The sequence below is a fragment of the Molossus molossus genome, unplaced genomic scaffold, assembly GCF_014108415.1.
Source record: "Molossus molossus isolate mMolMol1 unplaced genomic scaffold, mMolMol1.p scaffold_m16_p_9, whole genome shotgun sequence".
NCBI classification, from domain to species: Eukaryota; Metazoa; Chordata; class Mammalia; order Chiroptera; family Molossidae; genus Molossus; species Molossus molossus.
This window is the reverse complement of record NW_023425403.1, coordinates 57,992,404-58,018,938: the sequence shown is the minus strand read 5'-3', so window position 1 is coordinate 58,018,938 and position 26,535 is coordinate 57,992,404. Positions and strand designations below refer to the sequence as shown.

At 39.1% G+C, this 26,535-nt stretch overlaps 1 protein-coding gene, 1 non-coding gene and 1 pseudogene across 2 annotated transcripts in view; all 3 read right to left on the bottom strand.

Moving 5' to 3' along the window:
* Positions 1 to 613: 613 nt before the first annotated feature.
* Positions 614 to 720, bottom strand: LOC118623072. The gene has a single exon (XR_004958187.1). It is a non-coding gene; the product is annotated as a U6 spliceosomal RNA (small nuclear RNA).
* Positions 721 to 1,753: 1,033 nt separating this feature from the next.
* Positions 1,754 to 4,388, bottom strand: LOC118622386 (annotated as a pseudogene).
* A 16,335-nt stretch (positions 4,389 to 20,723) lies between these two features.
* MYO16 (myosin XVI) overlaps positions 20,724 to 26,535 on the bottom strand; it is a 422,200-nt gene continuing 416,388 nt past the window's right edge. Inside the window, exon 34 of the mRNA XM_036250228.1 lies at positions 20,724 to 20,951. Coding sequence (XP_036106121.1) covers positions 20,724 to 20,951 — 228 coding nt within the window. The remainder of the gene's footprint in view (positions 20,952 to 26,535) is intronic.

The window sequence follows — 26,535 nt, the reverse complement described above, 5'->3', positions numbered from 1 at the left end:
TCATAATCTGTCATTTTTCCTCTGGTTACTATTACCTTTCTGAAAAAAAAATTCTGTTATTGTACAATTTGATTATGGAGTGCCTTAGTACAGTTTCAATGTTTCTTGTACTTTGAGTATGTTGAGTTTTTTGTAGCTGCAAGTTTCTTATTTTCATCAAATTTGGAATTTTCAGCCATTATATCTTTAATTTTTTCTTCTCCTCTCCTTGAAGGAGTTCAGTTATACATACTTGAGGCTGTTTAAAGTTTTCTAACAGCTCAGAGATATGGTAATATATTATTTGAAAATCTCTTTTGTACTTAATTTTGGATGGTTTCTACTTCTGGGTCTTAAAATTCACTAATCTTTCTTCCAAATGTCTAAACTGCTATTTATTTCATCCATTGTGTTTTTATGTGACATATTGTAGTTTTTATCTCTAAAATTTAGATTTTTTTTTTATATTTTACATATGTCTACATAATCTTTGAATACATGAAATACATACATAATAATTGCATTAATTTTTTTATCTGCTAACTTTTATATCTGTGTCATTTCTGAGTCAGTTTCAGTTAGCTGATTTTTCTCCTCTTTATGGATTGTATTTTATTGCCTGATAATTTTTTTTTCTATTTTGGAACACTTCATGAATTTGCATGTCATTTTTGCACAGGGGCCATGCTAATCTTCTCTGTATCGTTCCAATTTTAGTATATGTGCTTCTGAAGCGGGTACCTGCCTGCTAATTTTACACTGAATGCCATCTATTGTGGATTTTACCTTTTTAAGTGCTATATATATGTGTGTGTGTTTATATAAACTTAGTTCTGGGAAACAGTTGAATTATCTAAGAAACCTTTTAATATCTTCTTATGATTTGTTAGAAAGGATGGTAGAAGCCTTCCCTTTAGCCTAATTATATTCCTCTACTCAGGTAAAACCCTTCTATGAATCCTAATCAATGTCCTGAGATTCAGGAGATTTCAGGACTAGTTGATGCGAACAGGTATTACTCCTGTCCATTGTGAGTGCCAGCTTCTATTACCTCCAATTTAGGGGTAAATTTTTCCTCGCCACGGGTAGTTTCTTTCTTTCTTTTTTTTTTTCAATCACATGCATATGTATATCATTAATCAGCTGAATCATTAAGGTGGGCCCTCTGCAAGTCCCTAGATTTCTCTCTCTTTGACGATCTCTCCGGTCACTCTGTCCTGGGAACTGTGGTCACTTTGGTCTCCCAGCTCCTTCTTCTCAACTCAGAGAGTCCACCTGGACTCTCAGCTTCCCATTTCTGAACTGTGGCTTAGAACTGTGTCAAGGCAGTGAGCCAGGGCAACTTCAGACATTATGTCAGAAATAACTGCCCTTTATTGCCTGATACTGTCTTGAAAATTATTGTTTTGTTTATATCGCCCTTATTGTTTTAGGTAAATCCAGACCTTGCTTCTCAATCTTGGACAGAAGCAGAAGTTCTGAATTCATCAATATGTATGTATGTATGTATGTATGTATGTATGTATTTATTGACATTGGGTACTTTTTTATTGAGCCTTTTAGTTTACAACATGAGGTAAGAGGAAAATGAGTTCTCCTTCACCAGTATTTTACACAGCTGTAGTAAAATATTTCAAACTTCAGGGATTTATAATGGATTACATTTCTTAAAAGTGGAGAGAAAGGTAACAAGTTCTAACATAACTCTGTGAATTTTCTAGTCGACTCTTTCATTTCAATAGTAACCAGTGGTTAAGTAGTTACATAACTTTCTTCAAGGCCATGCTGATGTCTTGAGATCTGAATCATTGCTGTTTCCATCAATATCCACTAATTCCACTTCAAAACTGAGTTTTGCGTTTGGTGGAGTTTTGGCATCGGGCTGTCCTTTCTTTCCAGAGCCCATTCTGGTTCCCCCGCCAGTCGAGCCTTTTCTCCTTTGCTCATAGTCAGGGGAGCTTCATCCCATCCTCTGACAACTGTGCCGATTCCAACCTTAAAACTTAAAGGCTTGGCACTTTTCTTCGTCTTTGAGCTCGTTTGAATACTAGTATCAAAACAGTTCCATCCTGCAGTGTTCCTGTATACCAGCAGGGAACAGCATCTCCCTTTTTGGGGAAGTTGGTTTTATCCCCTTTTTTTAAGAACAGACTTTGTATATTTTGGTGGACCCTCATCCAGCATCTCTTCAGACTTGGTTTCTTGGAAAAATGTAAAGAAAAAAGCTTTACATTTTTCACCTGTTCGGACACTTTACTTATACTTTCAGTGCTCTTGAAACGCTTGCTTTCACAAAGACGGTTATAGGCTATAACCAAATGGTCCTTGTTAGCTGTCTTGGCCACAGTTTTAATGTTTCCTAATAAATTATGTTCTGCAAGAAACGAATCTGAACCGTGGTCCTGGAGAAACTCGAAAATGTCCTTCTCGGGTAGCTGCTGGCTGCTCCACGGTCCAGGCCTGCTGTGGAACAGCCGCCGCCACCTGTATTTATTTGTCTAAAGTTCCCCTCTAGTCCCACAAACTCCCCAAAGGCAATCCCCCAAATCTACTACACCAATGAGTAGGTTGTAACCTACATGCTAAGTGCAATAACGGGTGCATACTTCGGTGGTGGTACCTCACACAGTCCGAAAGTTGGTCATGAGGCCATGTTGTTGGAAAACTTCCTAGAGAAGGAGACGCTCGTGTTGTTTCTAAAGCGTCAATAAGAGCAAAGACCAATGAGGAAAAGAGGAGGAGGCAGACAGGAAAGAGAAAGAGAACCTAACACTGCCCTCCAATGGCTTATTTTCTAAGAGGCAAACAGACTTTATTGGAAAACAGTACATAAGAAAAGAAACATACTCATGTATGGTTTGGCATCTTTGTCAGGGAGAAAGAAAAAGTAGAGGGAGATAGAACTGGAAAGGTTATTTTGAATTGATGTTATGTGATGAATGATGACCAGCTAACTTCTACTTCATACAGTACAAAGAAAAAGGAGGAGGAGAAATAGGAGAAAGCTGAGGATAAGGAAGAGAAGGTTAAAATCATAGCCAGTTAGAGCTCACTGATGAAACGATTCCTTCACTATGAGAATTATCTTCTGTAAGAACAAACTTTCCCATAGACTTTTCTTCAAGTCATAAAAAGACATTGAGTTTGCCTCCATTAACCTTGCCTGTCTATATGCTGGGACCCCAAACATCACCAGGGTTATTGTTGGGTAGTGTTACCTATTGTCTGCCTCAGGCTGCTGCTTCGCAGGGACTTTGCACATTTCCCCTCAGCTCCCAGTTGGACCATCCGAAACAAATGAGTTCCCTTTTACTGCCAACATTCAACTCTTACTCACTTTGCTATAACCATACTGTAGCCATACACACTTTCTCTGTCCTCTTGACAGCTGAATTATTTTTACTTTTCCAATGTTGGTTTATGCAATGGTTGCTGTGTGTTTACTCCTCTTATAGAAGCAGGAACAGAAGGGAGCAGCAGGGCCAATTTGTAGGAAAGACACTCCTGAGAGTGTACAGTCCCCTGCCCCCTTCCATGCTGTCCTTTTTTTTTTTAATGCTCTGGGCCTCCTGGTATCTCAGGCTCAGAGGAGAATGTAGACACATGATGCTCAGCCTTGCTTACTTCAGGAAAAGAAATCCCAAGGACTCACAGTGCAAGAATAGGTCTTATTATTCCCTAACATTTAATAAAGCCAATAGTGATAGATGCCGAACATGAGCTGGTGTAGTATCTGCTTTTTGAAAAGCGAAACTCAGAAGACAGACAGACCAGAGTAGGCAAATCATGCAGATGGACAAAGGACTGAAGAAAACAAGGAGGAAGCGTGACAGAGACAGATGGCCGACTCCAAGGATCTTTTCTATTTTTCCTCCAAGATTCTTCTTCTGGGTAAGGACCCCAGGACATTCCGAAAGATTTTTTTTTTCTTTGTTCCATTTGCTTGTTTGTATTTAATCAAGGTTTGCTGTAAACAGTAAAGCCAAGCTTCTCTTAATCACGCTTGCCATCAGGGGGTTTAAAACTCCTATTTACAACCGTACTTTGATGAAAAATCTTCCCAACCCACTTTATTTTACATTTTTTTCCCATTGGTTTTCTGAAATAGGCCTGGAGAGTGCTAATGGAGTGTTTTGAAACTTAGAGTTCTTTGTGGTTTTCTAAGTCTCAAAAAAAAAAAAAAAAAAAAAAATCAGTTCTACTAACTGCCTTATCACCACTAATCAGGGCTCAAGTGTGACTGGAAAATTAGAACCTTCACACATGGCAGGCAGGAGACTTAGAGGCATGGCCGCAGAAAGACAACATCTAAGCACTGATGTGATTGCTAAGGACAGAATATTCCCCTGTACCGTGTAGCTCTGGAAGTCATCCAAGTTATTAATAGCTATGGTGACAGGACTGTACATTATATTGTTTCCTCATCGACGAGAACGGAATGTTAGGCTGTGAGGATTGTGACATGGAAAGTATGTGGGTTGGCTCTGGTGTGTTTTATTTTCTCCTTTTGAGGGCTTTCTGTCCTTTGTGTTTTTTAACCACTGCTTGTGGGCAAACTTCTTCATGGATGATGAACAAGAAATGACCTCATGGAAACAGGCCGGTGGTGACCCACAATGGATTTAAAATAAATAAATACATTGATCACCCTCCAAGGTATACAGAGGGAGGTGAAGTGACTTGGTTCCCCCTGTGCTGCTTTCATCCACTTAGGAGAGTAAATCTGAGCCTCTTCACCATGAATCACTGGGTTGAAATGCTTGTCCTGTCCTAGGCTGGCCTCAGTTTTCCATCTGGTCAAAAGAGTATTTTTGTTGCTACTGAGGCTGGGAATAACCCAGAAAAGGGAACCCAGATCTGGACGCTCCCAGACCCCACACAGGTAAAGCCAGCTCCTGGTGTAGAAAAACAGTGAGTACCCTGGGCAGGAGAAAGTGCAGAGAGGAATAAAAACCAAAGGTAACATTAAAAAAACGTGATGGCATAAAATCATTTACTCTTCGCAAGTTGTTAATGCGTTTCTTCAATCATTTATTCAAAGGGACTTTTCCTTTTGCATTTAGCACACAAAATTTAAGCATTATTGCAGACATCTTACAAGACTCTTTACATTAAGCTGTCTCATCAGTCTTCATTTATTTCTGATCCTTCCGCGTTTTGAATGGCATATGGCAAAGTAGGAAGGAACCCACCTTTCCTCCTCCGTGCTTTAAAGTTAATTTACTGTGCTCTCCAAGCAACTTGTTTTTATAATGGCTAGAGCTGATGTTTTAAGCATTATTGCTGCTGTCTTTTACTCAACAGTCCAGAGAGTTATATACCCTGGAGCTCTGAATTTTTTGCAAACACTGGGACTACTGTAAGTTTACCACTTAGTAAGCACTCAGAAACTATCAATTGAGTGGTTGCATCAAAGAGCTAAGGTATTCCATTTAGAGTTATTATTAGAAATTTATTCACTTTTGTTTTGTGTTTTTCCCCTGCAGAATAATTGGGAGAAATAATTATTATATACAAAAAAAAAACCCACACAATAAATTAACTTGGAAAAAAGTTATACCATTTGTCTAGTTTAATTTCTGTTTTAAGCCCTAGTCGATGTGGCTCAGTTGGTTGAATGTCATCCATGCACCAAAAGGTCACCGGGTTAGATTCCCAATCAGGGCACATACCCAGGTTTTGGGTTCAATCCCTGGTCCGGGGATGTTTCTCTCTCAAATCATGTTACTCTCTCTCTCCTCCTCTTTTTTCCTCTCTAAAATCAATAAAAACGTATTTTAAAATAATAATTTCTGTTTTAATAATAGTCCATAGATTTAAACAGTGCAGTGGGACAGTAGCTTAGGGCCTTTTCAATTGTTTTGATTTCAGAACCCTCCTAGATTTTATGAAGACTCAGACACTAATCCTTTAAATTTTCACTTTACAGTTCTTGCCACACATTTAGATTTTAAAGTAGTTTTGAGCACTATCAGAATTGTGGCCCCATCCTGAAAAACGTGTGCATTTCAAAACCTTTGTATTTCCTCCCAAATTCCCCACTTTGTCAAATTTAATGCTCTTTTCAATTAAATCATCTTTTAAACCTTGCTGGCAATTTTTAAAAGATACCGTTTTGACTTTGATAAGCTCTGGCACTCTGAATTCCTTGTGTATCTTTGTCTTTTTCCTTGGGCTTGCCCGAGGCAAGGTCTTCCACTGTCAAGTCATTAGGGGGAAGGCTTTATTTCTCGTTTCCAATCATTTCTATTTTCATCATTCAGAAAGAAGCACCGTGTCTTGGGGACCAGGGTCAGCTCACTTGGAAGATGATGGGCTCATGTTTGTAGCACAGCTCGTTCTTGAAGTCACTTTTCTGTTTTGTTTTGTGTGTGTGTTTCAACTTATGTATACATTCTGAAAAATTAACTCTGTTACCTTGATTGAGTTTTATTCTTCTCTCTGATTAGAGACATACCTTCTCTTTTGGCTTCTACCGTCGCTTTTATATTTTCCATTTGGGACAAAATAAACTTTTGGCTATTCTAATTAATTTTTATGTCAATTGTTTTTCTATTAGGATAAGATTATATTTTAGAGCTATCATTTAGGAATTTACTACACATCTTCTCACTTCCCTGTTCCCAGCACAAACACACACACATACATGTACACACACGCGTGCACACACACGCACACACACGCACACACACACAGGAGCACTAACTACTAAGCCAGGACTAGAACCTAGATTCCTATCGTTTCAGCCCAGTGCTCCTTATGAATGAAAGAATATCAGACTCCTGCACTCCACCCTGGCCTATTATTTTTATTTTTCCTGAGATAAAATGAAATAACAAGTAGGACACATATTTATCTTTTCTCTTTCTTTACCTCGGGGCTGTCTGAAATCATTTAAGTAAAACAAAAGTATATAAAGAACTATGTCAAAACTATATAAAAAAGATACTCAGAGATTTATTACTCCCAATTCTATCTAGTAAAGCCCATTTCCACCAGTCCCCTCTAATATTTTATTAGGTTTGAATTTAACATATTCTTGTTTCTTTTTTTCTGACATAAAATATAACATACCGCATATATATATATATATATATATATATATATATATTTCCAGTTTGCTTGTTTCATTAAACAGTGGATCTTTGAAATCACTTCTTAAGAGTTTATAGAGTTTGAGTTTATAAAGTTTTTTTAAATTCTTTTTTTAGACAAATGCTTTTTAATAAGTTTAAGTGTTTGCAAATCTGATAAGTGAGAAATTGTACTTTTTTCTGTTCTTAAATTTGAAGCAGCAGCAGGGAGTGACCAGTTCTCTCTCTCCCCACAAAGTGGATTCAAGTTTTCAGGAGTCTTAGGTGTACCTCTGGGTAATTTTTAGTCACAATATGATTCAATATTCTGTACCCTCTTAACTCAATTTTAAATGCATTGCCATCAATAGAATCTATATAATGAGTAAGGAAAAGAAGATAAAAAAATATGAAAAATTGGAAACTCCAAATTTCCTTATTTTTATCTATATTTTTATATCTATTCATCTACTTATCTATTTATTTATCTTATCAATCTTCCTATATCTTCCTATAGCTCTCTTACTACATAGTAAAGCAAGCAAGATATATGGATAGCAAATTCAATCCTCATTCTGAGCTAATTTGATATTTCTGAACTGATGTCTATAGCTTCCTTTTTACAGGGCCTCTTCCATGTTCCTTTTACCCTCAGCCAATCCCCAACTCTTGATTTTTGAAGGGTCTTGGAGTGTGAGTTGCTGTACTCTGTTATCTACCTTATACCACTGAAAATTCTTAGATTATCTATAGGATTCCTTTGACTCAAGATATTCTTATTCTTACACTATTACATTTTTCCGTGAAAATTACAAATGCCTCTACTTGTGTAGAATCCACTGTTGGTCTGGTGGTATCAGAAATCCACCACAGTCATGAAACATGCGCATCAATGGAAATATTTCTTCCTTGCATCTAAGACCACTAAATTCCTAGAGCTCAGTGTGACATCGCAAAAACATATGGGTGGGTTAGTAGGTGTAAGAGTGAGTTGCCATTCCCATTTTCTGTATGCGTTCCGACCGAGGATTGACACCACATGCTGGTTTCTGTCTCAGAAATTAAACTGCATTTTATAGGACAACCCTCTTTCCTTCCATGGTCATGAATTTTACTAGCATCAGTTCATCACCTTAATTACTTTTCTGTAAAATGCGATTTGGAGTCAGAAGTATTTTAGTTGACACTATGATGGTTACAAGCATTCTATAACCTCATGGATGGTGTTGCTGGGAGTAGACTGACTGAAAGAAATGACAAATTTAAAATCAGAGAAGTGTCAATTCCAGGGAGAATAAATCACCTCCTCCATGATAGAAGAGGTCCATTTTAACGGACCTGCTACAAGTGGCTGGTGCCTAGGTTTTTGGGTCATACTGGTATTCAGTGTTTGTCTTGCCTTTTGGCATATTGGGCATTCAGAAGTGTCAGTAACCAGATAAGACCTGATATGGAGAAGTCAATATATCAAGCCCATACTTAATTGTTATCATTATTACCATGACTACTTTGCTCAGAAGTCCTTAGAGAAAGTCCTTGGGGTGGTGGAGAAATGAGGCTGACTGACATGAATAGAGTTGTCTCAGTTTGTGTAACACCCTTCACAGTGAGTTGTTTTTAGTACATTTCACAAGTGACTCAGTTCTGAATGTTGAAACCTCATAAGTCTTTTACAAATCTCCTTGTCACCAGTCTCCTAGTTTTGTGTTTTTCATGTCCCAGACTATGTAGCTGAAACATTGGCCCTTGCCCATGAATTCATGTAGATTCCTACCTCTCACTAGCTCACCTTCTAGGAAAATGGACAAGATACCTCTGTTCAGTAGGATTATTTCACTATTCCCTGTTTTATTATATTCTTGCAAGAAGATAAACTTAATAAAGAAACATAATGAAACATGTTGAATGGTGATAAATATTATGAAGAAAAATAATGCATAAAAGATGAATGAAGAGTTTGGAGAGATTGTAGTTATGATTAGGGGCATCAGAGAAGGATACCAGGGAAGATGGAAAGAAAAGAAAGTTGACAGAAGAGGGTAAAAGATCAACTGGGATCTCTTTATAGCACTAGTTCTGAACCATGGCTGTACCTTGTAATTATCGGGGGGGGGGGGGCTATACAAATTTTGATATATGGGTTCCACCTTCAGAGATTCTGATTTGATTGAGCATTAGGATGTTTGAAAGATCCCAGGTGATCTGATTAAGCTGCCAAGGCTAAGAAACACCCCATTGCTGGGAAATCCCCTGAACTGAATTTATGCTGTGGTCTTTAAGAAAGGCAAGAATAGTCTCATGGGAAAGGAAAGGAAGAATACCTCCTGCTAGTGGAGTGGGGGTGGTGTTCAAGTGTTTGGTGGTCTTTGAATATTTGAAATAATTTATTTCTCTCCTTACCCAAGTTTCAATTCTTTGGGTCTCTTGATTTTGCAACCAATATCTTAACCTTGAGTTCTGCGAGTCTGCTAATGCTAGACTTATGATCAGTTACTATTTTTATTTGCTATATCTGTTCATAGCTAGAAGAGATAAGGTATTCTTGAAGACACAGAATATCCTTTGTATCCTGATAATGAGATAAAAATGAAAAGCCCTGAGCTTTTGTTTTCTAACTCTGTGATCTCTAGTACAGATGAAAATAACCAAACATAATCCATAACTATTGTATCTTTCTTTCCATGCTTGTCTATCACAGCAGCTGTGTAGCCCATTAAAGCCTTTCTTTCATTGGGCACTTTATTTCCCACAGTTCTGGGGATATTTTCAGTTATCTCCTTCAACACTGGATGGCATACACTACCAGCATCTCATCCTTTAATGATAGCGGAATCATTGCTGCCTGCACATTTCAGGTTCTCATTTCTCTGAAATTCTCATCTGTTGTCTGTAGCTAGCTCTGGTACCAATCACCGTGTTGAAGAAAATTCAGATGAAGAAACAGCCAACTCTGAGTAGTTTCCCCCAGATTTTTCAAGGGATATTAAATAGATTACAGAATCTTTGGGACAGCTATAGAATAGTCTTTAGATTGAACACTACACATGTCTGTACTCCAAAACTAGACTGCTGAGGGAGATGCTGAATTTGAGAAACTCAGGAAGATGCTTGTAGAATCAGAAACTTGCCAAGCTAGCGAGCTGTCCCTCAAATTTTACCCAGTACCTATTCATGTCAACATAGTTCTGATTGCTCCAATGACTGTTTCTTTGGGCATAATTTCTTTCTCTTGTTGAAGTTATTGTCTTATCTTTTCTCCAGTATTTTGTGGCTAGTGATTTTGCCTCCCTCCTTGACCCTGAGGCAGTTAGGTGTTCTGCTGTGTTTGTTTGTGTTGTCACTGTAGAGAGGGGTGAAATAGGTAGCTGTGGTTTTTTCCATCTGAGATTATTTTCACAGAGAGCAGGGAGGATGTACTAAATGTACTAAAGGGTGATGTTCCTTCTTGACTAGTCTGAGTGGCCCCAGAATCCCAGATACCAAGGCCCCATCTTTCCCTCTAAATGAACCTTTACATACTCTGATCCATTCACTTCTGCTTGGCTGAACTCAGCCATTATCAAGTCCTAAGCAGTTGCCTTCTGTGGGCCAAAGACTATTCTAGAGTCTGAGGAATACCAAGATGTCTTAAGTCCTTACAGTTAGTGGGAATGGTAGAACTTACGAGAGCAGTTGGCAGGTGCTGTAATGAAGGGATACGCAGAGGACTTGCAGCACTTGGAAAGGCAGAGTCATTGATAATAGAGTACCTCTGAGTTTCTCCCCACCTGCAGGGATTTCTACTTTCTGAATGGCAGTGTCCTCTTCTCCTCATGCTGTTCCTGCCCATCTATGTCTCAGTGTAAATACAGTGATACCTCGGTTCTCGAACATAATTCGTTCCAGGAGGACGGTCGAGAACCAAATTGTTCGAGAACCGAAGCAATGAAACCCAATAGGAAATAATGGAAACTGGATTAATTCGTTCCAAGCCCCAGAAAATGCCTATTTACTGGCCTAATTTGTATATAATATGTAGAAAAACATAAGTCTCAACAAGAAATAAAAGTGTACAGTATGTCTAAGGGTTAAATTCAGTGTAAAGCGTGACTCTCTCCACAAAGCGTGACTCTCTCTCTGCACTCACACTGATGACGCAAGCAAGGCGCGCTGGGCCGAATGAACGCCATTCGGCTCAACTCGGCTCATCTCGGAAGTTCGAGTTCCAAATATTTGTTCGGATTCCAAGACAAAAGTTTCTCGAATCTCCTGGTCGAATACCGATTTGGTCGAAATCCGAGGCGTTCGAGAACCAAGGTATCACTGTACTACTTTAAAAAATAGTTCCATTGCTTCTTTAAGTAAATTGAGGTTTTCTTCAGATTTCCCTAATACTCTGTACTTTGCCTGCATAGCATTTGACAACATTGCTTTTTAAATAGTTATATGTGGGATTAGTTGTCTAACCTCTTTTCTCTCCACTAAATGGTAACTATCTAGGAGCAGTATTTGTGTCTAATTGAACAAGACCACATATTCAATGACAAATATGCAGAGGATGAGCTTTGGAAATATGGGCATAGTAGGTTTACAGTTGTTCATATAAAAATAATATAATACTTAATAAATAATAATATAAGAATGTGTTTCATGTACTCACAATTGTAAACCTATTTTGCCCCACCCTGTATATGCTTATTTTGAATAAGTGAACTTTGGTTTAGGTATTTCATACATAAGACAGAAGCATCTTCATAGAGAAAATTTTTCTGGGCTTCTCTGAATTTGGCACCAAAATATAAGTTGTATTTCCCAGTTGAAAAATACAAATAGAAGGCATCAACTAACTCAGTTTGATTCCCATGCTTATGACTCATCCAAGACGAGAGTACAATTATACTTCTTTCCCCTGCTCTCTCTTTTCCCTCCTCAGCTGGCTGAAGTGAGAAACAGGAGTCTCAGCCCCTCATCAGCTCTGCCAACTGCAAGCAAGTTTGTGGACAGCCAGGCAGAGGCAGGGAGGGCACACCACCCGTGCACATGGCTGTCAGCGCCCAGTACTTCTCATCAAATGAGCGATCCACTTCAGAGTTCTGAGTAAGCAAAAGTTTTTGGACCTGTACTCTTTTTAAAAATATTTTTTTTCTTTATTGATTTTAGAGAAAGAGGAAGGGAGAGGGAGAGAGAGAAAGAGACATGATGAGAGAGAACATCGATTGGTCACCCCCTACACGCCCCCACTGGGGATTAGGCCCAGAACATGGGGCATGTGCCCTGATGGGGAATTGAACCAGCAACCTCTTGGTGCATGGGTCAATGCTCAATCCCTGAGCCACACCATCCGGGCAAGACCCATACTCTTGTAAAGGCTCTAAAGAGGAGAGGATGTAAAGAGGGCACAGGTAAAGATAGAATTAAGAAAAAAACAATAGAAATAAGAAAGTATTCAAGAAGTAAATGTTGGTGTGATATTTAGAAGGGTTTTGAAATGTTGAAAGACTTGTCACATTGATTTGTTCTCTGGTGGTATGCTTCTCAGGGTAAAATATTCCATTATGTTTTCTTATTTAGAGATGACATTAAAGGCATAGACCGTATGTTAATTAGAGTAACCAAGAGCAAACTTATTTTTGCTTTATTTAGCCTGGTTTTAATGGCTTGGCAGGAGCTATAAGAAGGTTTGTTCTTGAGTAAGAGATGGAAATTCAAATAGATTCAGTGTTAGGTATAACTTAAAGACTCGTAAACAAACTTTAGACAGAAACTTTGAATCAGAAATAGTTACAAATAAAAATATCAGTATGACTTGAAACTAGCATAAAACAATTTCCATTTAAATACTGAGAGTTATGCTGATAACCAAAAACTAGTGACACGTAAGATCTATCTGTAAAAAGTATAACCTCTAGGAATGTCACAATGCCAAAAAGCAGACTGGAAGTCTGAATTCAGGGAGACAGAAAACAACTACAGACATTCTCCCGAGAAAAACAAGCAACTTGGAATATGCTTTCTCATTATTGACCATTTTTGAAGCCACAGTGTGCACAGATAGAAATGAAAAGTCTGGGTGGATACTTTTGCCTAAAAAGACATTTGAAATTAAGAATTGGGTGCTTGTGCCTGGCTGGTGTGGCTCAGTATGTTGGAGCGTCATTGCATACAGATTCAAGTTCCAGTCAGGGCACGTACCTAAGTTGCAGATTCCACATACAAGAGGTGGCCTTTGATGTTTCTCATGTCCATGTTTCTCTCTCTCCCTTCCTTTCTCTGTAAAAATCAGTGGAAACATATCCTCAGGTAAAGATGAAAAAAAAAAAAGAATCGAGTGTTTCCCGTGAGAGTAGACAAAGTGAGAGTTACAGTGTAATGCAGATTACAACTCTCAGCACTCGGTTTTACCAGAGAGAAACCTTCTGGTGATATCATTCATCCCGGTGAGTGTTGAAGATGGTTTAAAACATGTGAGTCATGGTTCCTTTAGTTTCAGAATGATAAAAATGCAGAAAGCCTTTTGGGGGGGTGTGTACACTGCAATTAACAGCAGCTTCCTATAGACAATGTAATTGGGGTAAGGCTTGTCTGAATTAGTGGAGATATATGGAATGTTTAAGGACATGTGTTATAATTTCACATGTATCTATTACAGGATTTTAAATTGTAACTCTTTGTGTCTTGATTTCCACTAAAAACCCAGAATGATATTGACTGGGACAGTATGGGGAAGTATTAGACCCTCTCTGTAACATACATGGACTTTACAAGGGGAAGGAAGGAAAAGGTGTTTCCTGTCTCCTGCACCCTTGGCAAGATTAAAGATAAGAAAAGGGGTCAGAGAGAAGATCAGGAAGGATTGATGGAAGGTTTCTTTGGCCACACATGAAGAGCCCGCCGCCATCTTTAGAGAGGGTTTTTGGAATGTGTACTAGCTTTCAGTGTTGAGTTTAGTGAGAGGGCTTCACAAGGACCCCTGGGGGCATGGGGAAATGTGTTTATGCAGGGGGGAGGTGCAGAAAGCCAGTACTTTGCCTAGACCTAATGGGACTCAGACTCGGGGTGTAACACCCCTAGAGAAACCTGCAAAACTGGAGTCTGCGGCCTTGGGGTGAGGGGGGCAAATGTTCCTGCACTGAGCTCTACCTGCCTGCTGAACTTAGTGCTGTATGGAGAGTCTCCCAACACCCGATGTGAGCCACGTGGATGGGCCAGCACGGCCATGTCCAGAGCAGGGTTGCCCAAATTTTCACATGCCTATGAATCACCTGCAGGTCTTGGTAAATGCAGACTCTGATTCAGCAGGTCTGGGAAGAGAGCTCCCAGGTGATGTCATTGATGCTGGTTGTTAGACCATACTTTAAGGGGCCAAGGGAACTCTCTGATGGAGTCTCCTGTTGAGATTAGGGAGATATTGGGGAAGAGAGGCATTCTTCCCAATGTCCATGGACTCCAGAGAGGTCACCAGCAGCAGTGAGAGTAGAGATGCATCCATTTGCCCAGGGCTTGGTAAGAGAGAAGATGCACAGAGAATTCTACATCTCCCACAGAAGAAGGGCAGCTTCGTTCTACAGCCAGGCTCAGAGAGAACTTCCATCTCTTCTCTTTCCCCCCCATCCATCCTTCCTCCATGAGCTTCTGGGGCCAGCCAAGAGAGACTTGCCATGGAATATTGGGGAAAAGGTAGGCAGGTGGCTTACAGAAATAAGGGATGCCTTGAATCTTATGGTTGGTGCAAGGTGAGTGGCCCTAGGCAACTTATAATGCAGAAAAAAAATAGAGAGTATATTTTAGTTATTTATACTGGGAGTTCCTCACCTCACAGAGTGTGACAGATACTGGTTAGTTGTTGGCCAAATATTTTCCCTTTCTTCCTGGTCATAGAGCAGGGCCATTTCCCAGCTTGCCTTCCAGTTGAGTCAATTACCTAACTGAGTTCTGGCCAATAGGAGGTGAGCAGAAGTGAGATGAGCCTCTTCCAGGCAAGCCATGACTCCCCCATGTCTACTCTCTTTGTTCCAATCCCTTCTTATTGGCTGGACCAGGAGCATTTCAAAGACAAAGTGGACATTTGAGACATGAGATGGAAGAACCCTTGGTCCCTGGATAACTGCTTGGGGTTGACATGTGCAGTACTATGACTTAAGGGAGAAAACTAAAATACAAGTTTATTGTGTTAAGCCATAGATTCTGTGGTTGTTAAAACAGTCTACTTGGGTAATAAATATAGGGGTATACATTTTAGACAAAGGCCAATTTGTTGGCGAAAAACTGGGAGATACCGTAACTTGTATCTTTTTTGAGTTTTTAGTCGGTGTGGACAAATGTTTGACTTCTGAGTGCTCTGGGAACCAAGTATTCCATCTTTGTAGGGTTTGCCATTTCATCTGGGGCTGTAAGGTAAGTGTTCTAGTGATCAGTAATGAGACAATGTCACATCGAATTATCTACTTCCCTGCTCTTGACAACCATTAGTAGTTGAGGCGATTACCATGTGAATTTTTCTTCTGTTAGGGAATTTTCTTTGCTTTTTAAAATGTGGAATGTTATCTTTTTATAACAGCTTTTAAGCCCAAGGGAATGACAACTGTCTTCCAATTGCAAAATTTGATGAACTATTTCCTCTATAATGCACATGTACATACAACCAATTTAAATAGAAAAGTATCTAAAACAGTTACTTTTGTAATTTTAAAAGTATTTTATTTAACAATGTCAATGAACAATAAATAATAGGGACTCTGTTAGGTGAACCTGCTCTTTCTGTTATAACACAAGAACAAGTGTCATTGAATTCAGTTTAATAGATCCCAAAAAATAGGTTCAGTTAGAGAAACTCTCTTCAGAATGTGACAGAATTTATATACTCTTCAACCAATTGTTTTAGAACACAGACCTCCAGCCCCTTTGTTTGCTGAAATCTTAAGAGATCAAAACCTCAGATTGAATTTGGTTTTATTCCATTTTTCTTTAGAGCTTTGATCTTCCCCTTGGAATTTATCAATAGTTTCATTCTCTTTCATTTTCTTTAGACTTTAGAAACTAAGTGGTGACATCAGGAAAATATCATCTGGGTAAGCTCACAGCCTTCCTTTGAAGAGGCATATGTTCCCTGGGGCTATAGGAAAAGGCAAGCTAGCAGATATACCATGATGTCTGTGGAAAACTCATTCAAAGGATAAAAAAGACACATTTGATGCATTCCTCTTATAAAACAACAATTGAAATGAATGCATAGATTTATACACCTTTAAAATTTTCTCATGAGAAGTCAAGACTTTTTCTGCCATTAAAATATGTTAAACTAAATAAAACTCATATTATATTGTGCTGATGTCAAAGCAAACAAAAATGATATTTTAGGTATAGATTTTTTTTAACCTGAAAAGTAATCTGAGAAATTAGAATAAGTAATTGAGATATATTATAGGCATCTAATAGGACTGAGCCTTTGAAAAAGTCATCTTTAAAGTTTTACAAAGCATCCTGGATTTTAGAGAAATTTACTGAAACCATAATAATAAAACAGCCCAGGGGTTTGCAGTACTTAGGTAAAGTAAAAAACTACAAAGGTAATTCTTTTCAGTCTGTAACTCAGCATGCTACAACCCTTTGCTATATGGGTATCTTTGTAACTCACATTGGTAGAACATTGTAGTAGAATTTGTTTGATAAAGTTATTTTTCATGAATAAGATGTAAAGGAAGTACTATGGAGGTGAAGAATATAGTTTTAATTTTTTGAAAACTGTTGTTTTGAAAAAATATGAACATTGTAGAGAATTTAACGCTGCAGAATACATAGAAATATAATTGTTTTCATCTTCTTCATAACATGAATTTTTGTATGCAGCTAAAAACAATTTAAAAAATGTAATGAAATTACGCTAACTAAACTTTTACTTGGAGCAAAGTTGTTGTTTATTTCCTCAGCTAATTTAGGAATATTTTTGTTGAAAATTTTCTGATGAAAATTAAAATAAATCTTATTAATTTCTTACTAAAGATATACATATAAAAGTTAAAAAATAAATTAGCAGTGCAGAGTAAGAGCCAGTGGATGAAATGTATTCCGTTCTTGAATGTTATTATGTAATAATCTCATGACCTTTATTGTGATATGAGTTGAGTTGATGTCTGGCTAGAAATTGATAACACTAGAATTTCGACAAAAAGTTACCCATCTTTCTAGACTATAGAATTCATAATATACTTTTTGTCCAAGTTGCTTAATGTTCATATGTGAAGTTTATTTGCAAATCTAAGATTTTAATTGGTTGTTGCTTTTATTGGGTAGATTTATGTAAGCATAATTCTACTAAATTAGATACCACTATTAAGAAGAGTAATGATATATTTTTCTGCCCTAAAAATACATTTTAAATCATTTTAACCCATTATAAATATTTTGATAGTTTTTAGAGACCCCTCATAAAGCATTTTTTTTAAAAAAAGCAACAGGGCAGTGTTTGAACATAGGGTAATAATTCATACCAATTATATTGCTAAACACAAGGTCTTAGGCCCAATAATATATCATAACTCATACCATATGGTCTGATAGCAATTAAAATACCATCATTAAATATATTGCAAATATACTTAATTGTTGAAATATTGCTTTTGTGGAATAACATTCAGTGCTTTATTCCCAGAATAGTACCTTTATTTTCTTGACAATGTTGTGATCATTAGGGAACTATTCTGAGTGTACCTTTAATATACAAAGACTTGGATTTTATCTCATATTATTATGGCTATTCATACTGTTATTAATGTTATTCATCATGCTATTAATGTTTTTGAGTCTCTGCTGATTTTTCTATCATGCAAGTAGAACAGGTGCATTAGATGGTTCTAAACTAGTGATTGACGCACACCTGAAGTCTTACCCCTCTGTGGAGAGAGCAAACAGCTAAACGCAAAATACCTTACTGACTTATGAGATTGTGTTTTAGAAAATCTTCAAGGGGTTTGTCCTCTAGCTCTAGAAGGTCAACAAATGGTAGAGGAGGCAAAGTGATTACTAGACAGATTAAATATTTACTATTTCATGATGCTCATGGCACCTCTAGTAAGTGATTGTCAGGCTCAGTTTATGACTATACAAGCTCCAACCTGTGAGCATCTGAGCAACTTAATAGGAATAGAAAGTCCTTTGGATCCCCTGTGCTTGGAACTGCTTACTTCATGTAAATTTTCCCTATAATAGGCTGCCATCGGTTTCACACAAGATGTAACCCCCAAAAGGTCATTTAATTTAAAGTTTTTAAAGGTATATTTCAATCTAATAAGTAAACAAAGTTAAAAATGTCATGGAATTTGGAAGCATAATGATAAGGGTTTGCATTCTGACAGCCTCCTTAAAGCTCTGAGCTTCGATTTCAGGATGATAATTCACAGATGATAATAATTACCATGGAGCCATATGTCAGTATTAGAAATAATTTGTGCAAAGCACCCAGATCAGTCACCGTGAGTGATCAGTGCACAGCTGAAACAAGTTCTCACAAGGTGTAATGCCTGAACAGTCTCTGTTCATCCTGGTCTAACTAAATATACAATGTATTGGGGGAGGGCCATCTAGCTCAAACTTTTAACTCATCCAGGGTTGCTAAGTGCCTACAGTGTGCAAGACATGGCCAAGGAAATTTTATTAAGGAAAATTGGCCTCTTCTGTTGTTTAGTGGCTGAGGTTAGGAAGTCAGGGAGATGTCAGGGAGATAGGGGAAGAAGAAGAAGAGTGTGGAGCTTGGTTGTGGGCTGGAGGTTGGGCAGAATGACTCCCTGTGATTGTTGGATGGTACAGTAATTTGCCAGTTAGTCTTGTATCAGCTATGTCTTTTATTTTCTGTATTTGAGGCTTTGACATCTGGGTCTTGCTCATCCTGGATGAACTGCCCCTCCCAGGGCTAGCCAAGTCCCAGAGAGGGTAAACAACTCTAAGCAATCCAGATCCCACACCCCAACCACACCTTTCACTGGTCTGTCCCACCCCAAGCCACGCTCGTGCCCAGGGCCAGGTAACCAAGTTCAGTGTCTACTGAAATTATTCCAACTCGTCCATGCCATGCCTGCATACCTCCCTCCTACATTCCTCCCCATGAAACCATGAAAAAAGCTTCAACCCACTAGTTCCCTCACTCCCTCTGCCTCCTAATCAACCCCGGTGCCTCCCCTGTGCCCCGCCCCCCAGCATGACATGGGATTTGTGAATATCAACAAACTGTCCTCTCCCGACCTGTGTGCCTATTATTACTCCTAAATCATGAACAGATTATATTATTCCTACAATGGACATATGCCTACATAATAATTACATCTAAATAGTCATAAAGCTTTATTTCAAAACAAACCACCAGAGCCTGAAGCTTGCAAAAATGTTATGAGAAAAGCATCTGAAGGGAGGCTGGCTGAACAAAATCACTTCATTGCCCCTACAGCTCTGATCAGGAAGCAAAAACAAGAAGATACCAACAACAACAAATAAATAAAACCACAGAAGAACATAAGTGTACCCTTTTATTGGCACAGTAATTTTTCAAAGGCTGGATGAATAAAAAGTTCTGAGCAGCAAGATAGGATGGTGTGATGCGACCGCTCAGAACTTCCCGACAGCCCACAGAAGCACATCAACAAACAGGCAGTTGCATTGCAGGAGGGTTGAGGATATACAGCAGGTGAGCCATACAGTGGAGTTCGGAGAAGACAATTGTCTCATGATGCAGCATTTCTGCTCGAACCAGTAAATCTCAGCGTGCTTAGTTGTACTGTGTAGACCTTTAAATGAATATGATCCTTTCATCCCCACAGCCATGAATTTGAAGCCATACGTGCTGAGTGACGCAAAATTTCCTGTAACCTATGCTGAAGTCAGGAGATGAGATTTAACGAAAGAGCTCACAACCCACGTATCCAGAAATACAAGGCATGGGAAGGACCTGCCTTTTAATCAATGAATGAAATATAAAACATGGGACTTGGTCCATATATATATATATGCAGGGCAAAGCTAAAACAACAACAGGATCCCAAGCTTCTTAGGTACTTTAGGTTAAAAAATGGTATGTAAAAGAAAAAGAATTCTAGAAATAATTTTTAAAAATCTGTGTTTTGAAGAAAGGGAGCACCACCAATTGCATAAAGTTATAAAATACAGTAAGAAACATGTAAATAATTTTCAGGTTCGAAATTCCAATAAAACACAAACAACTACAAAGAAATAAAAACAGATGTCCTGTAGAGAGTATTGTAGTAAAATGATTGGAGTACGAGAAACATGTGGTCAGACTATATAAAAACAAGTGTATTATGTGCATGGATCCCTCCTTTTCTCCACCCTTCTTCCCTCTCTCAGCTCATCCACAGTTTATGGCCTTTCTCTTGCTACATAGAGGTAGCATGGCCCTATAACCATGAAGCCTGAAAACAGGAGTATATCCACACGGAATGGGTAAGAAAACACACACACACACACACACACACACACACACACACAGACTCTCTCTCTCTCTCTTTCACACATACACACACACACACACACACACACGGGAATCTAGGGTATTTTACTTCTGTGTCCTGTGCTTTTCTGTGTAAATGTGTGGAGAGAGCACCCAGCATGGATCAGAGGCAGCCTTCTGTGGACGCAGCCTGGAATCACTGGGCAGCTTTATCCCGTGCCTCTGTGGTTCAGACCACATCAGATGGTAGTGTCCCAAAACTCAGAAGGCAGCTTGCTGCAGGGGGCCCCTTCAGGCTTCTTCAGGAGCGTGGGCTTCTTGCAAGGAGGTGGGGGAGGCGCCCTGGGCTCTGAGTGCTCCAGCATCTGCTGCCAGTCTGCTCCTTCCTCGCAGAGCTTTCGCCTCCAGTCTAGGAGTTCCTGCAGGGCCACGCTTTCATTCTCCGAGAGCCTCAGGTGATGGATGACCTGTGGAGGGAATGAGGGGAGAAGAGTAACGCCAATCCGTCCTGAGAATGAGCAAGAAGTAAAATAGAAACACCTGGATAGCACAGGGCTGGACTGGGGTCAAAAGAGACGTCATTCATTCCCCGTAAAACCTCCAGGCACTCAACAAATAACATCCAACTGGGTCGGCTGTGAGCTGCTGAATGAAGATGAGTGGAACCAAAACACATCAGTGGAACATTTGGGATAGGTACACTGGTTATCGTGTGATACAACTCCGGCGATCCAAGAAAGACTTAACTGTCTGTTTGCCCTTTGCCCTCTATTATTGTATACATTCTTATAACACTTTTTGCTTTCTCTTCATTTAACTTATTACAATGGGAATTCTGTCTGATGTTTTTGGATTTCTCAAGGTTCGCCCCATTCTGGGATCCACTCAGTCTATGCACAGTTATTAGTCAACATCGTCTATGGTTATGTGACACCACTCTGACCTGCAAGCATTAACCCACGGATGGACCCCTTATTCAAGAGGGCCCATTCCTACTCAGTGTTAAGAGAGGACCGCACTAATATAAAAACTGTTTCCAGGAGTTAGGTGTGCCAAGGGACAGCCACTAAAATATCAAACGAGCTCAGTGGAGGCAGGTAGCTGTGCTTGGGAACACCTGCAGCCCGACTGGTGTGTCAGTGCATGCGCTATCGTGTGGCCGTAAATCAAAGCTGTGCTCACCAGCAGCTGTGCGTGCTCTCAGCCTGCAGAACGCAGAGATGGAAATTTTAGGGACTTTTGTGCGAGAGCATCAAAATGTGCAATTGTGTCAGCTACTTCCACCTCCTTACAGACACCTGGAGACTGCGCCTGCCCCTGACCGCAGCTGGGGCACTGCAGGACAGCCAGCTACTTGGATTGTGTGGGCTGCCGCTTCTGCCAGCAGCCCGGAATCTATGACAGCTAGATAGTGCGGAAACCATTTTGCTTGTTTGTTGGTTTTCCTGTCAAGGGTAAAGTGAGTAGGCTGGTTTAAAAAAATGAGATTCTCGTCATGGCCAACATGAGAATGGGAATGTCGGGAGAATTCAGAGGACACGAGATGGCTCATCCCACCTCCACAGCTCCTGGTACTCGGTGCCAGTGCCGCTCCATCCTCCTCATCAAGACAAAAAACAAAGCAGGACACAGGTGGATTCCTCCCACGTGACAACAGGTAGTCGGTGTTCCGAGACAGTTTTAAAACCAACCCTTCACCTGGCCACCTGAGCCTACTGTGTGCCCCAGGAAGAAGATTTTAAAGCCTAGAATCGAGTTGATGGGCAGAATATTGAGACATAGCGTTAACACACGGAAACCAGGAGGTCAAACACATATCTAAGGTGCATAACTAGATTTGGGGAGTTGGTTTTTAGCAAAAATAGTTCCTCCAAATTGAATTTAAAAACAACAAGAAAAAAAAAAAAAAACCCAACTGTGGAAATTAGGACTGTGATTGTCCAATTCCCGACGCAAGCTCCCGGCATCAATATACAGTGAATTGTTGAATCAGCATGCCCCACTTAAAAGGGTAGTTTTCTCTAATGTCCAGGACTGCACCAGAATGACCTGGAAATGAGACATCCTCCTACTGGGAAGACTCTTGTGGGAGCCAGATTGCCTCTGCTGTCCAAGAAGTAGCCATGAGAGAGGGATGGAGGGGATTCACAAAAATCATTGATTCAACAAGCACTCCAGAGTGCTAAATATGTGCCAGGTACTTTTCTGCGCACCTCACAGGTGTTAATTCATGCAGTCCTCCTGAGAACTCCTTAGAGCAGTGCTAGAATTTTGTGATGAGGAAATTGAGGCACAGGGAAGTTAAGTAAAATTTCCAAAGTCACATGGAGAATGGTAGAACCAGGCAGGCTGGCTCCAGAGTCTGCCTTCCCAACTGTTACTCTGCAGCACTTACCATTTAATTAACAATTGTTGTCCAGGATGCTAAAGACCAGGGTTCCTATACTACCTTCCTTTTTCTTTTTTCCATTTCATTTTATTTATTTTTATTTATTTATTTATTTATTTGCTTATTTTTTATTTTTTATCCTCACCCGAGGATATTTTTCCATTTTTTGTACAGATAGAGTGGGAGGGAGAGAGAGGAAGGGAGAGAGAGAGAGAAACATCGACGTGAAGGGACACATCGAGTGGCTGCCACCCGCACGACCAACCAGGGCCGGGGACAAACTGCAACCGAAGTACGTGCCCTTAGCGGGAACCGAACCCGGGTCTCTCCGGACCACAGGCTGACGCTCTAACCGCTGAGCCAAACTGGCCAGGGCTTTATTTTTATTTTTAATTTTATTTTTGTTACAGATGTTTCTCCCTTTTACCCCCATTGACACCCTCCTCCCCATCCCCCCTGCCCCATCCCTGGCTCCACCTTCCTTTTTCTAAATGGAATTTGAGTGAAATTTGTGTGTTTCCTCCATTAATGTATTTTAGTTCATTTAATTCACTCTATTTTCTCCACTAGTGCATTCTGTGTTGATTACATTTAGCTTTAGTCTCATGTACTCTATGAATAGCAAATATCTGTATATATGTTCCTTGGCACACATTCAGTATATAATAGCAATCTCTGAAAAATGCTGTCACTGATTTTATTTTTATAAGAGAATATTTAATTGATGGAAGGGTACCTCTACCTTCTCTGTGGATTACTCTGCCAAAACTCCCTTGAAATACCATCTTTCTTAAGTAACAGATTTTTACATTGATCTACAATATTTAAGAAAACAACAAGGAACTTTTACTTCAGCATAGGATACTGTAGGTCATGGCAGATTACTGCTTCCCCATTGCAAATTGATAAGAAAGGAATACATTACAAAAATATACTTTTAAAACATCCCAGAGCTCTGACAAAATGGAGAACTAGACACACCATGATCCATTCTGGGTGGAGAGAATCTTTCTGAATAACAGATAATTACCAGCTGCTCTTTGTTTCTCTTGGGGAAATTTGCCAATTCTGTTTTTCTGTAGGTCTAGAGAGCCTCTTCTAGAAGAAAGAAAGTCTGTACAATATTTTGCAGGTGCATGGGACTAGAGACACAAATTAAAAACTTGAGAATCCTCAAATGCATGGCCATATTCTCCAAGAGACGTTTGTTAAGTTCTTCAACTGTATGAGTAAGTGGTGCCTTAGGCCAAAACCTTATAAAAACTAGAATGAAATGTCCTACAATGACAGAGATGCTCTCAGAAGCAGAAATTTAACAGGGAGATGATAGCCTCAAGCACCTGACTAGTCTCATCTTAAAAACTTGCAGGCTTTAAGACTGAGTGGGTCACACAGCTGGATAGTGGGGTTCTCAAATACAGAGTTGGAGCTACTATAATGTTTCCATGCTAAGGGACCTGTTAGGTTCTCAATAACAGTGTAGGAGGGTGCAGCCTGAGGATCAGAGAACCAGAGGTAGACTGGTTTTCCAACACAGCTCAATTTGTGATTGGATTGACGTGATCACCCCTTGCCTTTGCTTCCTAACAAAGGAAGGTGATAATCTTTTGGGTAGAAAACGCCATCTACGGCACCTATAATCTGTTAACACACAATGTTTACCATGCAATCAGAAATTACTATCCATGTAAAGAGACAAGGAAGTTTACCACAATTCAAAAGATAAAACAAATTCACAGATGATCCAGATTGAGAGTGAGCAGGTAAAGATGAAAATACCTATGATTAAATATTTAAGAGAAAAAATGAACAGATATAAAAATAGCAGAATGGACATAGACATAAAAGGAGTGTCTGAAGTAGAAGAGCTACAAAGAATGTGGCCAAGCAATGTCAAAGAGAAATTTTCAAGACTCGTGAATAGCATCAATATACACATTAAATCAGCTCAGCAAACCACACAAAATATAATCACGTACACCATCATCAACAATAAGAAAACACAAGGCATATCATATTAAAAATGCCAAAGACAAAAGGCCCCCAAAAATAAAACCTTTAAAAATCCAGATGAAAAGACATATTACCTTCGAAGAAATGGCAATGAGCTTGAAAGCTGACTGCTTACCAGTAACACTGGAAGCCAGAAAACAACGAATCACAGGTTAAGGACCGGAAAGAAAGTGATTCAACCTAGAATACTGTACTCGAACAGTATCCTTTAAAAATGAAAATGAAATAAAAATGTTTTTGGACAAAGATGAGGCAATGTGGTATCAAAAGTCTTGTTATGTTTGTGTGTGTGTGTGTGTTTAAGGTGAGAAAAAGGAAAGCTCATGGAAAAATAAAAATTTAAGAGAGAAGTAAGAACAGTGAAGTTAAATGTGTGGGTAAATATAAATTATATGCTTGCAATGCCTTATAAACTTAAAATTATATGTAAAACAAGAACGAATGCCACCAACAACTACATAAGCCAGGAGGGGTTACATGGAGGTTAGAGGTTCCAAGTTTCTAGCAGTTTTAAGACAATGGTAAAAGTAACAAAATGTAAAGATACAATAAGTAAGGTGCATGTTTTATTCCCTGGTGAAACTACAACGAGAATAGTGAGAATGTATAATAAATAAGTTAAGATAAGGGAAACACAAAATAAGCATTCAGTTAATATAAGGGAAAGCAAGAAAGGTGCAAAAAGAATATAAAAATGGAGTCAGCTCCTAACAAAACAGTAAAACATAAAAACTGGACCAACAGAACCCAGATTTCCACCCAGTAGTTGGCATCGCTCTTCTATGGCCCGATGGCATGTGTGGGCTTTCTCTTCATGCTGATGTGATCATACAACTGTCCTTGTACCAAGCACAAAATACACCCATTTTATATTTCTTCTCCATCCTAGACTCTTTTCATTAGCTTTGCATAGTGACCAAAAACATACTAGGTGTGACCCTCTGCTAAGACCTACGCAATAGGAACAGATTTGCAGATGGAGTCACTCCATCAAAGCTCCACCAATGAATGCACCAGAGTGACTTTCAGTGGCTGCTGATCTGAATTAGGCTTGTGGGGAGATTTTGACATACAATGTCCCAAATCCCCTAAGTCATTGCTTCACTGAAATAAAAAAAAAAATCCTCTCTACTCTATCAAAGCTGCTCAGTGTTTATTTAAAAAATCTGAATTCCCAAGTACCTTATAAAGGTGAAATTTAACACACAAACCATTAGAAAGCACTTTCTTAATGAGGGTATTGATGTCTTGAATAATGTACTGAGTAAGAAGAATGCCATCTTTGAATCAACGACCGAGAGCTTTCTAGGCCTTCCTTGATAAGCAAAAATTTGTCTGATGTTTGCAATAATCAACTAATGCTCAGGATAAACCCTGTCATTGGCAGATCCCATGGAACTTTATTTTCTATTATGGAGATTAATTGGTACTGAGTAAAATGTAATACGTATATAAAGATAGTTGCCGGAATGGCATAAATGAGATGTTAAATATTAATATTATTGATCTTCAAGTCAAAAAACAAAAACAGAATCTTCACAGGTTATGTTTGAAATACAGGTGAACATTCTATGTGAGGATATCTGATAGGTCACTACTTTCAACACAGCGAAGTTCAGAAAGCATTTTAAAATTATGATCTGTGAGAC